General features: G+C 43.7%; 1 protein-coding gene across 2 annotated transcripts in view; it reads left to right on the top strand.

The window, feature by feature from the left end:
• mrpl23 (mitochondrial ribosomal protein L23) overlaps window positions 1–13468 on the top strand; it is a 37445-nt gene extending 23977 nt beyond the window's left edge. The window contains exons 5-6 of one of the 2 annotated variants that reach the window (XR_005894093.1): window positions 10618–10852; window positions 13224–13468. Coding sequence is in view for 1 of the 2 variants with exons in the window: in XM_041038487.1 (XP_040894421.1) it covers window positions 10618–10782 (165 nt within the window). In the remaining variant the exon portion in view is untranslated. Of the gene's footprint in view, window positions 1–10617; window positions 11618–13223 lie in introns of those variants that run through there. The other variant, XM_041038487.1, reaches the window with a different exon arrangement.
• Window positions 13469–13992: the final 524 nt, after the last annotated feature.

The raw sequence follows: 13992 nt of genomic DNA, 5'->3' as shown, positions 1-13992 counted from the left end.
AGTAAAATCTTATGTGTGTGCGAGTGTGTGCCAGTGTATGTGTGTTCGTGTAGGTTTCATAAGAGCTCGGTGGAGAGAGAACATGAATTATAGAGAACAGAGGAGGGTCTTAACCATCCGGTTTGGAATCTCACACGCAAACCTTTTTTTGAATGGCTTCGGTTGAGGCTCTGTGCTTCTTCCTCATATGTTTGACTTTTTCCGCCCAGTTCAGTTCAGACGACACAAGCTTTAATGAAATGTCTGTTGTAGGTGTTGTACCACGGCACATTTCATATATGGTGGTTTTTTATCAAGAAAAACAAAAGAAAGGCAAGTGAGACAGATGTCTTACCTGAACAGTACAGAAATCCAGTGTAACGTAACTATGAATGAGCACAGTTCAGCTGAATGAATACACAGTTATATCTGCAGCCTCAGGACTCTTGCTCTCTCTTTCTCCGTTTCTCTGTCTTTCCTTTTGTCGTTTATCTTTCTCTGCAGCATCTTCTCTCCTCACTCTCATTTCCTCCCACATTTCCTCCAGGTTCCCCTTATTTAGATAGCCATGGCTACAAACACACACATGCACACCGGCAGGCACACACGAGCGCGCATGCTCGTAACCTCTCTTGATTACCCCTGACCTCCTGACCTGTAATGACACAGCTGCCACTTTGATCAGCCAATCAGCATGCGGCGCCACCCAGGTTCTCAATGGGGCTGCCACTGGCCTGATAAAGCCCTCTGATAGGCCCCTGCTGATGCATTTCCTGTTTTGGTATGCTTCTTCGTTTTTTATTTTCTCCACCAGCTGGTCCCCGCATTCCTCAGAGTTGGGGAGGGGGCAGGGGCATTGCCTGGATGTTTATGTTGCATGTGCATGTAGGGGTGAGTGTGTGTGTGTGTGTGTGTTTTTGTGCAAGGGTCTCACACTGTGTGTGTGTTTGGTAGCCTAGATAGTTGGGTCTGGGGCTGAGAGGGGGCGGGGTAGGTGGAGGGGATGCTTGAAATTGGGGGGGAGGGTATGTGAGGGTTGTTTACATGCATTGGTGAGAGAGAAATGGGGTACATTGTGGGGGTTGGGGGGGGTGAATGACATAGATGGAGGGGATAATGATAGTGAACAGCTGTTTGTGTGTGAGTCTGTGTGTGTGTGTAATGGGGGTGGATGGATGAGACAGGCAAGGTTTAGGTGTGATTTGGCGTTAAGGTACAGAGGTACGGTGGGCGTCTAAGACTGACAGTGATATGATTCACCGCTTGTTGGTCCTTATTACTAATATGGACGGATTTGGTCGTGTTATTCTTGGCTGTTGCTGTCTCTGTTATTGTTGTTGTTATCTTCCGAGTGTCCAGTTCAAGACCAGATGGATGTAAACGTCTTTGGCTGGGTGTGTATTTAGATGGTGATGATCTTTTCCTGAGGGCTCTGTTACCAGGGTCCAATGTCTCTAGTAGCAGGCTAGGAGCAGACATGCCCAGACATGAAAACTATCATACGCACGCACATGCGCACACACACCCGCACACACACCCACCCACACACACACTTTGGCACTCACACCCTCTGTTTGTCTCTGGGCAGAAGTATGTGCGCATGTATCACTGGATGCCCTGCACTAGTATGTCAGAGATTTCCTGCGATAGATCTTGAAGTATTTTCAGTTGACACCGGAGCCATTGCTTGCCCACCTGCCCGACTCTTTGTCCCACAAAGCACGTACACACTAGGGCTAAGGATCACTGGGTACCTCACTATTAGATATGCACGTCTGAGTGCATCTTGATGCATTTCAAGTGTTTTTCAAGTGTCTTCCATTTCACTGAAGGATGCATTGATAGACCTTGTTCAACTTTCTCTGGCTGCCAATGCCAGATCTCAGACACACTTGATACTGGCCGATACCAAATACCAATCCAAATGCAGTACTTTTTAAAAATATAAATATAAAAAAAATTTTGAAGTGATACTTCATTCTGTGGAAGTGATCAGGACAACCCTATGTGTAAAGCTATAACTGCACATCACTTCTTTGCAAAATTTGGATGTGAGTTTGTTTACATTGGCATCTTTTAAGGTTGTGCGCATTACTATTTATATTATTTTACATTGTAATTATATTGTAAGACAAAAAATATCACATTTTTAAAACACTAAGAAATAATATTTAAAATTATAGTTTGTAATAAAATAATTTGTTACTATTTATGGTCTGCATATATTTTTTTCTAAAAGGCCATTCATTGTCTTTAAATTCAGTAATTACGCCTTTATATAGTCATATTTATTGGTAGAGGCAGAGTCCCTTGTTAGATACAGATTACCAAAAAGCATACACACCAAGCATACATGTCACTCAGCATCAGTTTTGTCACATTGATACCAGCCTCACTGTTCACTGTTGATTGTCTATACACTGTGTCAGAGCTGTATATCATCTTATCGCCACTGCTTCACAGTAAAGATGTTCAGCTTATGAAATATGGAGGGGTTTTATTGGGAAGCAGCCACAGGAAGTGCAGTGTGTTTGTCACCTCAGACATGTCTTCCTAAAAAAAAAAAAAAAAATCTTGCAGCAGTACATACAAATATAAACACAGCCGTACAAGTGTAAAAGAAGGCAATTCATTTTCCCATTTGCACATACAGTCTGTGTTTACGCACACAAAACACTGTCTGCAAATGTTAATATTGTCTGTCTCCATCATGGGGCCGATAGGTCACAATTGTAAAGGTCATTACTATGAATGACATGGAGACCCACACAAACTGCTGGTCGCCAAAGCTGACCAAGTTATTTGGCTGTTGCCGGGCTGTGGAAGAGATGTCATTGTAATTGGAGGGAGGGCCAGGGTCATGACCCTGAACGAACCCACAGCAGGATACTGTTGGTTAGTGGTCTACTCTCGCTGCCACTTATCTGTCTTTTACAGAGAGATGATGATTTCACTGTGTTCTTTTTCTCATGCTCAGCTGTTATTTTGCTAAATGCCCTCCAGGCTCTCGTGTCATCTCAAAAGTTTGACTTCTTCACTGCAGTAACTTCTGCTGCAGTGGAAATTAGCGTCAGTGTATCTTCCAACTCAGTCGTTCTCTCCTCACTGTCTTTCCTGAGAAGACTACAGTCCAGTTTCATCTGTCTTTTGGTATCAACTTTCTTTAATCTTTTAGCCCCCCTTCTCCTCTTTCTATCTCTGTCTCTCACTCTTCTGTTCTTGGAATAGTTTGTACCAGAAAGTCTGGACGAAAGCACAACAGGGGAGATTATTGTGTGTGTGTGTGTGCGTGTGTGTGTGTGTGTGTGTGTGTGTTTGTGCTTGTGTGTCAATGAGATAAAGTGAGAGTGAATGTGTGGCCCACCCAGGGGCCTGGCAGTGGGAGCTGTTTACAATCATCAGGCTACATCTCTTCTCCTCTCCTGCCCTCTTCCATCATCTTTCCTGCCTCTCCCAGTTTTCTTCTTCCAGTTTTTTTTCTGTGATTGCAGATTAAAAAAACGCTCCTAGATGCTGCAATATTAGACTAAGAAACTGCAGAGTATAGCTCAACAGTAGAAGCACGGTGTGGGTATAGTACCTAAAATCAATAGTTGGAGTTGGAGTGTGAGGCAAAGCATGTTTGGCCTGATACAGTTGTGATCTGTAGCTTTTTAGGGTGTTTGAAGATTTTGCCTAAATACTTGAGTGCAGACCCAAGTTTTTGTCTTTGAGCTTTTCAGAGCTGGAGTCATAACTGTGGGTTTGTTAGTATACACAATACTCAAACTGTAGATCCACTGAGGAACACAGCACCATTACAACACTTCACTAGGACTGGCTGATGTGGTTAAAATTATTATCACAGTATTTCTGATTTCAGAAGAAGCTGATAAATACCAGTTCTAGAGAAACAGCACAAATGTTCAGTGACCAGTCCCAGTCTCTCGAGGCGGGCTTTAATATAAAATGTTTGACTGATACTGTGGTTGGTTTTAACATTTTATGTGAACTCCAGGGGGCCACACACCAGACCTCAGTGAACACAGACCCTACACTACCATTCTGAAGTGGAGGCAAGACTGATTTATTGGACCGCACCGAGTCGGGTAGAAGCTTTCACCCTTCACCAAACGTACATAACTCTGTCTCATGTCAGAGAAACCATCTTCAGCTGTTTCCAGTGTGAAAACACCCTTCATACTTTTAGCTCTGCTGTTTTGGTCAGGTAAGAACAGTGCAATTCAAAGCAAACCTGGTAGGTCTGAGGCACAGTTTGTTAGAACAGGGAATGTAATCTGAACTAACTACAAAAACAGCTTGAACAAAACATTCTCATGAACATGTTGTCCATTGGTCATTTTTTTCATATGATTTTATGGGTACAAGGAGATGGATGTTGACATTGGATAGCCAGCAGTTACTCATGTTTGTGAAAACCTAGCATAACAAAATGAACCAAAGGCTAACCGCATCCTGGACTGATCACTGTCAGAAAGAAGTCCACAATACTGAGTTAAACCTGAAGAAACTGGAATTAATTTTTAATTCCTCTTTCTCAATGGCTGCTAAATCTGTAATCTTGCAGGATGACAGGTTGCCAAAATTCTGTCCAATAAACAAGCGACTTGTGAGTCCATCTGACTTACCTTTACAAGCCCCAGTTCAGTTGTAATTGGGCAGTGTGAACTTAAATGAACAAAAAAGAAAAACACAACAAAAATTTCAACTGTGATTGAGATCAGAGCAAACTGACTCACAGAGGTGTGATCACATCTTTAAAATTCGCAGTCAGGCTTCCAAAGCCTGCTTGGAACGAGTATAGTAATTGCTCTTCTCTCCATGAGTTGCCCTTGAGCAAGGCACGTAACCTCCTCCAACTGGTCAAATGGAGCTGGTTACCGGCCAGAAGTAGGAAGTCAGCAACACGGGGCTTTGGGTTTTGATGTGTGCAACTGCAGGAGCTGCTGAAAAAGAGCATGATGCATGTTCAGTCAATGTTTCCCTCGATAAATAGGGTTTATATACACACACACACACACCCTCAGCAGGGGGTTGCCCTCAGCTCTAATTCTGGGAACCTCATCACTGTGGTCGCTCCCTCTGTAGTCTGCCAGGCTCTCCTACCGTGCGGTCAAAATGGATTCTACTGCAATGTGAACACCTCTCTGTCTCTCTCTCACTACCACACACACGCATGCACACACACACGCACACCACCACCACCACCAGCAGCAGTACTCAAGATGCCTCTGTGCTTTGCTACAACATACCCCACCATACCACCACACTGCCACCGCAGCCGCATGAGCCACAGCCCCATGAGATTTCTCACCGCATCGTCAACACCTCTCCGTTCCAGTGTGCGGTCCAGATCCGACTTGTACTCTTAATGACAACCGCCAACATCTGGTTGATTTTTATTGACTGTGTTATGAATGGCTCTATCTTCTGATGGCTTCTGGGTTGTCCCTCATCAAAAGGGGGATATGGGGTATGTAGTTTGTCTGACGGTCTCTTAGGACCGGTGTGAATGGCTGAGTTTCACATTTTCAGACCGCTTAAAGCCTTTTCAGGCTCTGTGACCACATTGAGAGCTGCTCTGTTCTTTAATTCAGTCAAGAGTGATCATCCAAGAAGTCGCTGTGCTTGCCCCCACCCCTCAGTCACATCTTATTTAGCTCCACAATAACTCTAGGTGCTCAAGGTTTTTAGAGAGCACAAAAGAAAGGCTGGTTAGAATGTATTTTCTGATGGATTCAGTTTTTAAGTTGTCTAGTTTATCTGAATGGAAGTCGCCATTTGACCTCAAGTAGTTTTACAGCTGCTGAACAGACTTCAAAGCAATAAAATGTTGCTCCAAACTTGTTTTATTCCAGAGGACATAAAATCTGATACCATGAAGGCTATTCTGTGGATTGAGGATATTGGAAAATGAAGTCAAACTTACCTCAATGGGGTTGAGTAATCATCTTTGAAAGCCTCCTTTTGTTTTTTGCCTTCAGATTTGTAGCATACCTCTTACTCTGTGCTTACTGTGCAAGCCCGGTCAGAGGCATTTAAATGCTGATGTGTATCTCATCTGTCACATGGAGATGTCTGGTCCCGCTCCAGTCCGGTCCGGTCATGTCTCGTATGTTTTAACTGTCAGAGCAGCAGGTTGAATCAGCCTTTTGTGTCCTCAGCTGGTGACTGTGCCATAATGTTCTATTCAGCTCCAGGTTGGACAAGCACCGTGCACCAGCACCTTCCTGTTTTCATCAAAGACATCAAGCCAGAATAAGGAAAGCTTTCATATTTCATACTTAAATTTAAGCTTATGAATAATAAAGCCCCCCCCCCCCCCCCCCCAAGACACATTTTCTGTGTATTGATTTCACATGCATTCCAAGGTTGCCGTACACACATTTGTCCATTCTTTCAACATTCTTCTGTTTTTTTTCCTCCTCTGAAGGGGAAATTATTACACAGAAACACACACTGGGACTTTTCTTTTGTTGTTTTTTTTAATGGCTGTTTTTGAGTTATGACTGCTTGCTCAGTTTGTCACAGATCAGAGGCAAAGGTCAATCAGATAGAATACAGTTGTCCTTTGTGTGTCTCTTTCCATCGCTCACCCGGTCTTCTCCGTTTTCACTCTCCTCTTTCCCCCTCTCCCTCTGGGGCTAGTAACAAGATTACTTTTGCTTTGTGTGTGACTCTGTTGTATCCACAGGAGCATATACACACACAGACACACACATGCACAAACCGAGGTTTGATTTGGAGAGATTTCATTGAAGTACATTTGTTTCCTGGAGGCTTACACCAGCTACACACGAGCAGTACATGCCAATAAAGACACAAACCAGTTTCTGCTGAATGTAACTGCTGTGAAAACAACGAGGGGACACTTGGTTGTTGTCCCTAATTTGACAGCTGTCCCCAATCAGCTGGTTAAAAGTCTGACTGTGGTCCCCAAATGTGACACAGGGCAGACGGACACACTAAATGCACACTTCTTGGAAGAGAACAAGACAGTGAATTAGAGTTTAATAAGGAGACATACACATACACACACACACACACACACACACACAGATGGGGAAAGTGAGACGGTTTGGTAGTGAGTCAATGACAACATTTGCCTTCCCCTCTTAACCCCCCCTTCAGTCATTCTCCTTCTTTTCCCATTGAGAGGGAAACTGTGGGTGTAATGGGTTGTTCATGTGCGTAAGAGGAGTATGTTTACATCGCTAGCAGCGTGGGGCCTCGTCGCAATATTCCTGGATGGCAACTTGATTCAGCTGGGAGCGTGGTGAAGATGATGGCAGATTGAAGGAAAATATCCACTCTGCCAATTTGTCGTCTAGGAAGCGTAGTAGGTAACAGGAGGAAAACCCCTGGAGGCACATAATGCCTTACTGTCTTTCTCCACTTTTGTACTTTTTGGACAGGCCTTGGTCTTCTCCATAAGTCACTCAGTGTGCACTCATATACACACTCCCTCCCTCTCTCTCCCTGTCACACACACACACACATATACAAGTAGAGAGAGTCAGGCAGACACAGGAGGGATCTTTCTGGCGTGGAGCACATGGAGACTCAGAGTACACGGGCTTTGCCCCTGCTGTGGTGCAATGTATATATTTCAAGCAAAAATCTGAATACTGTCTGCCAGCAGTTTCTCTCACTGCAGAACTGTGTCCATCAGACACTTGACACAAGTGCGTGCACACACACACTCAAACAGGGTGCAGCCTGTTGCCAACAATAAGACTTGTTTAACGAGTCTCTGCGCTTTGTTGATTTCAATCGCAGGGCTTTGTTTTTGGGTTTTTTTTGTGAATCGCACTCTCAGGTATTAACTTTCGCTGTGTGTATACACAAGGTGTCCTGTGCTGCGCCGTGTAACTGGGAATTTTCATGCGACAACATTTGGTTCAAGTTGGGTGAACTACTGTTTCGTTGTACCTCACGTTGCCAGGTCTGGTGTTAATAGCGCTGTGGTAGACCCCGTTCCTCAGTCGTCCCTGCTTTACTATTCCTCTTCTCCCAGTCACTTCCTCAGATCTCCTACCCCCATCTTTCGCCATGCTGCCACTTTCTCCTTCTATTCCCGCAACAAACTTCCCTTGGCACGGTCCAGTGTTTGTGTTCTGGATACTGCATTCCTCGATGGCAGTGTGTGCGAGTGCAGAGAGACACTTTGGGCCTTGGCAAGGCCTTTGGTTTCCAGGTGCTTCTTTGGTGTTTGGCAGCTCTCTGCCTCGGCCTGACTAAGCCTTCTCCTCCTGACTGGTCTGCACTCTTGTCTGTCTTTCTGCATTACTGCACTCACTTAAAAAACCTCCTGTAGTTTGCAATACAGGCGTTGCCGCAAAGACAGAAACACAAGAACAGGGTGGCTTTTCTTTTGATTGAAGGTTGTGCATGTTTTGCTCTTGCTGCTCCTCAAAGCTGGTATCAGAGAGTTTAGACTCAAATGGCCAGGTTTTAGAGAGCAACACGAATTCAAGTCTGTAAAGTATCATACCAAAATAGCAGTTCCTATAATAGTTGTGTATTGGATGGTTGGATGTCGTTTGATGCCTGGTTATGCCAGTATTGTCAGATTTGACATGTCAGGCCAGATTGCAGTTCACACGCATAAAGACCAAGTTACGATTAATAACTTAATGCAGTGACCACTCAGTCTGCGTTGGCTATAAACCAGCCAGCTCACCTCCCACCAGGGTGTCTTGTTTTTCACTGAAAACTCCAAATTAGGATTAGTCATTAACTAAGAAATACTGGGAAGTGGAATGGTTTCTCTACAACAGGTGGAAAGAAAATAGACAGTCATTGTGGTAATTTTTTTTTTCAGAAAACAAAAGCAAATTTATTGCAGTGTTGAAAGTTTTAAAAATGTAATTATACTTGAACTGGAAGTACAAGATACATTTTACCACATAAACATTCTGTTCTTCTTCACTGTTTATTGTTTTTTTTACTTATTTTGACTCTGCAATGATTAACAGCTCATTTGCATTTCCTCGCCATTTTCCTCTTCACTTTTTATTATCAGAAGCCTATCATAAGCAGCCCATGTAGCCACTTCATTTGCTGTAAACTGCGGTCAACAGTGTCCTCTCAAAGCTGGAAACACTACAAATTTTGGATGCACGGGGACATAAAAATAGAGAGAAAATTAGTTTAAAACCAGTCTGCTGCTTTTAGATATGTGGTATGGAGCATCTCGTAACTTGTGTGTGTGTGTGTGTGAGACAAAGCTCTAACTAGCATGTATCTAGTCACTGTTTTTACGAGCAGAAGTCCACTGAGCACCCAGACCTTATTTATCTTGTCTAAAAACCGGTGTTTTTATGCTCATAGCTGCTCATGGCCTTACTAGCAAAAGACGGAAAACACATGCAAACAAGCACCTGAGCCCACATATTTATGTATGCACAAGTGTAAACACACAGTAATAACACCCCGAGACTCTTGCTGTAGGTCGTCCCAGTCAAGTAGAGTAGACAAGGCCAACTCCATTCTGCATCTTTGGCTGAGTGAGCTTTATGTTGTCTCCCCCTTTGGGAATTAAACCATGCTATGTGGTAATTATATGCATGTTTCTCTTGGTATTTTGGGGGTTGGAGACAGACAAAGTAACATTCACATCAGAGCCAGACCATTCCTTAACGCCTACACAGTGACCCCAAACAAAATATTTCACATATTTAAACAGAGTAGTTGATTGACAATTGTGTTCATGGAAGCAACTCATTTTATAGTGATAGGCCTCTATATAAAATAATTGAGAACTTTATGAGTCACATAATGACATTTGACTATTTGTCATTAGGAAGCTGTTGTTTGTAGACTACGGCATTAGCGATCATTCATCACTTTTTGGGAACATTTGTGAGGATTAACAGTTTGCTCAAAATCCAAACACACAGCGATAAAAATGACACATGTAAGTGCAGTTTCATCATCACAAGATGTTATGATCAGGCTTTATATGAAGTTGAGTCATTCAAGGACGGCAATGATTTGGCTCCGGTTGAGACGGATAACAGTGAGTTCTTGTTGCCAGGTGTCCATGGCAGAGGCTGAGAGGGATAGGCTATGGATATGTGTGCATGCCTGCACCTATTGACCTCATATTTTTTTGTGTGTTTGTGTGTATGTGGTCATGCAAGCATGTATGTGTGTGTACTGTACTGTACTCTATGGCAGCCTGACACAGACTACGGTTGGGCCAGTGATGCATTAGCCATGGCCAGAGATGGGCTGGTATGGAATAAATAATGGATACCATCCTTTCCCTCTGAATAAATCAAGACCAGAGAAATGGAGAGAGATGAGAGATTAAATGTGGGAGAGAGTTGGAGAAACTGAATGCCAGAGAGAAAGAGAGCGTTTGTGTAACTGGAAGAGGAATATAGAGGGAGAAACTGTCCTGAATTCCAAATCAGTATCTCACTTCTCGGCTCTGCAGAGAAAATGAAATGTTCATTTTCTTTTTTTTTTTTCTTTTTCTTTTTTTTTTTTTTTGCTGAACAAAAAAATTAGTTTGTGAAATGATTTTAATTTGATAATAAACAACCCAACCGATTCGTCTTATTATTAGGTAGGGACACAATTGTTTTATGATTGTTTTGTTTCTCTTTTTGTTTTGCCGCTGCATCCCAGGCCCAAGGCCAGACGTTCACCTTCCCTGACGTCTTCCCGGAAAGCGACAGGACGCCGGAGGAGGGCTCCATGGAGGAGCTGCAGGAGAAGTTCATGGCAGACGAGAAGCAGCGGCAGAAACTTGACCCCAGGAGAGGAGGGGTCACCGAGTGGTTCGGACTCTGAGACGGCCCACTGACATCGGGAGCAACATATTGATTTACAACGAGCCTGTTGTGATGTCACGTCTATTTCTGTAAGAAACACTCACGAGTATGTAGTAAAGAAGAATGAGCATGTGTGTGGGAGACTGGAGACATGTGTTTGGTGGGTGTGTTTGTCAGTGTGTGTGTGTAAGAGAGAGTTTGCGAGGCTCCAGTCCAGTAACCCGAGCCAGAACAGAATCACATGAGGAGGAGAGTGGCCTGGCTCCATCTTTCATGAAACCAGCCCACCGTACAGAATCTCCATCACCTCAGATGACCTCCCCTCCTTCCTCCTCCTACTCTTCCTGTTCCACCTCCTTCTCTTTTCACTCCTCCTCTTTGGCACCAGTACCTCAGCACCTCCCCCTTCTTTGTCTCTCCTCTTCCCTCAGGAGTTTCCTTTGCCTTCTCGTCTGTAGTCTCTGTTGTCCCTCTGTCTCCTTGTCCCTCTCCTACACCCCTCTTCCTCTGCCACTCTAGGGAGTGGTACAGCGTGGTATCCCTAGTAGCCCTGACTCTCAGCCATTTGGATCAGCCTACCTGGACAACCCACATCCTTTCCTCTTTTATGAGTTTGCCTTGGATTAATTGACCACTTTAGGTAAACAACAATTGAGATGTTGTTTCAGCAAAGCAACGACATGGAATTTGCTGGAGTGTTTTATTATTTTGCGGTAGCACCTCTTGCCATAACTCTGAGCGAAGATTGTACACAGCGTTTGTGTGCATGTGTTTTCCCAGCATGCGAGGACTTGCCAGTGAATCTGTCTAATTGTAAATTGCAGTTGGAATAAGAACTAATAAACGGTCACTTGTCCAAAAGTTCTCTGCTTACTTTTTCTTGTGTTCTCTTCGCCTCATCTCCCATGGCTGCTGCGCTCAACAACTGGCACTTCGAGACTCTGTTTGCCACACAGGCTGGCCTGCGCGTGTGCCAACGTGGTCTGGTAGCTGTTTTGACAAAGTAATGATCTGTGTTTGAATCGGGCCACTGGAGGACTGAGCTCTCTTACGGTAATGAGGCCCATAAAGGGGAGGGACCTCTCCTGGGCTCTCTCAGACCCTCCATTATACTGAGAGGCCAAGGTTACAGTAAGTGTCCCCCAGCCGTGACCACTAATGCTGGCTGGCTAACACAAAGGTCCAGTCCCTGACCTCACCCAGCCAACTCAGCTATCACTAAGGAGAATGTCAATATTGAACCTGTTGGCCCATTGTCTGCTGCCTGGAACCATTCACCCCCTGCGTCGCTATAAAGCAATCTGATTTGGAACAAAACACTCCTCCTGTTACACAGTCACTCTATTTCTTTCTTTTTTTTGTCTGTCTTGTTCTCACTTTTTATTTTTCTCTCTCTGTGCTCCTCTTCTCTCTGTTGCCCAGTCTGGTCCTCTAGGGAAACAGCTGCTTAACCAACAGAGAGGGAGACCAAATTCCTGTTCTTGCTCTCCTCACGGCTTGAACAGACCCCACATGGAAGTTGGGAAATCAAGTTCTGGTGTTTGCCAAGCAATGATCTGTCCCTGTTCCCCTTCTGTTCCTTGTCATGGGGATACCCTGTTCCCTCTAAAGACAGATACACATGCTTGTACAAAACCTACTTCTAATCATTAAACTTGACATTGAGATGCCGATATTGTTATTCTGTTTAAGGCCTGTTGACATTTGGACATTTTGGACACTGCTGCTTAAAGTCAGAAAGATGACAAATTTTATAGTGCACAGACAGACACTGAGGCACACTTGGGTAATGAGCTCATCTCTTGCTCACACAAATAAATGTCTCTTAGTCATTTTAGCTCTTTATAAAGAACAAGTAAACAGCAACAACTAATTAACTGTTAAAAAGCAAAACACAAAAACATTCAAGAGGCGGAAGGAGTAAACCAATAAATGAAGTCATAGATCAAGACTTACAATGGAACATGATATTCTCTTAACAGACTGGTTTCTGAGTGACTTATGTGTTTCTCAAAATCACTGGAAATACACTGCAAGTAAGAGATATGATTTGACCCCCCCCCCCCCGCCATGGTAATAGTTGTACTGACAATATAATCTGGGATATAATTCTAATCAATAAAAATGTTACATGAGCTGAAGAAGCATAGGCTTTGATTTTTAAGTGATAACATCTGTGGGGGACCTGCCAAAATTGCGTAGTGTTTGGACTTGAATAAAACGCATGATTGTTTCTCTTTTCAGAGGGAAGAACGGGGGTTCACCTCAAAGTGCACCGTTTACCTTGAAACTTATGAGGCAAGATAAAGGCTGTGTACTGTTGCATATATGGTTCTGAATCACATCGCTTAAGATCTGGGAGACATGAACAGTTTATATGTTAAGAATTAGCTGTATATGATGTTATAGTCATGTTTTTTTTACAGTTCTTTAAAATTCACCAAGATTTTTGCATTGCAGCTGATCAGCAGAGGAGGATGCTGGAGCTGTGCCATGGTGATGATGTCCTCAGTGATGGTGAAGACGAATGCTGCAGTCATCTCCAGAAGGTAGAGACACAGTTGAGGGGGGACAGGCCTGACTGCTTAGCCTGAAAAGTGCTCTCTGGCAAGTCTAAAGTCCAGTTATCCTCTCCTAACCTTCCTGCAGAGAAAGCCAGGTGACCCCCAGCTCACTGCATACATCAGCAGGAAGCTCCTTAATTATAAGGTGAGGTAGCCAGGTGTGATGGAGTGTCTTCAATTTAAGTGAGCTCTGGAGAGAAAGGTCACTTTTGAGATGGACCATGCTGCATAATTCTGCCTGCGTAACACGAAGTGAGGCGGAAACTCGAGGATCATTAGGGGTTTCCTCATGTCGCAGCCCTTTGACTTGGAGATCTTTCACAAAAAGTGTCACTTCTGCAGCAAAAGATCGATCTTAGTCATAAAAATGCTGAATATTTTAACATAAACACATTTGAATTGATTTTCTATCCTGACTCTGTAGTGCACTTGACTAGACCCCTGATAATCCACCTAATTGCTCTTATGAAAGCTGCACTTTTGAATAAAACTCACTTTTTAATTGTATAGTGATGTTAATTCAATTACATTATTAAACTATTAAGACAACAGATGAATAATGCCAGCGATAAAGGAGGACTTAGAGGAGGAGCTTGAGTTTATGTAAGCAGGTGTTTGGAGCTCCTGCAAGAGCAGATCAGACCAGTCTTTGCTGGCAGAGACCG

Source organism: Toxotes jaculatrix, chromosome 5 (genome assembly GCF_017976425.1).
Source record: "Toxotes jaculatrix isolate fToxJac2 chromosome 5, fToxJac2.pri, whole genome shotgun sequence".
Lineage (NCBI taxonomy): Eukaryota > Metazoa > Chordata > Actinopteri > Toxotidae > Toxotes > Toxotes jaculatrix.
This window is presented reverse-complemented; position numbering and strand designations above follow the sequence as displayed.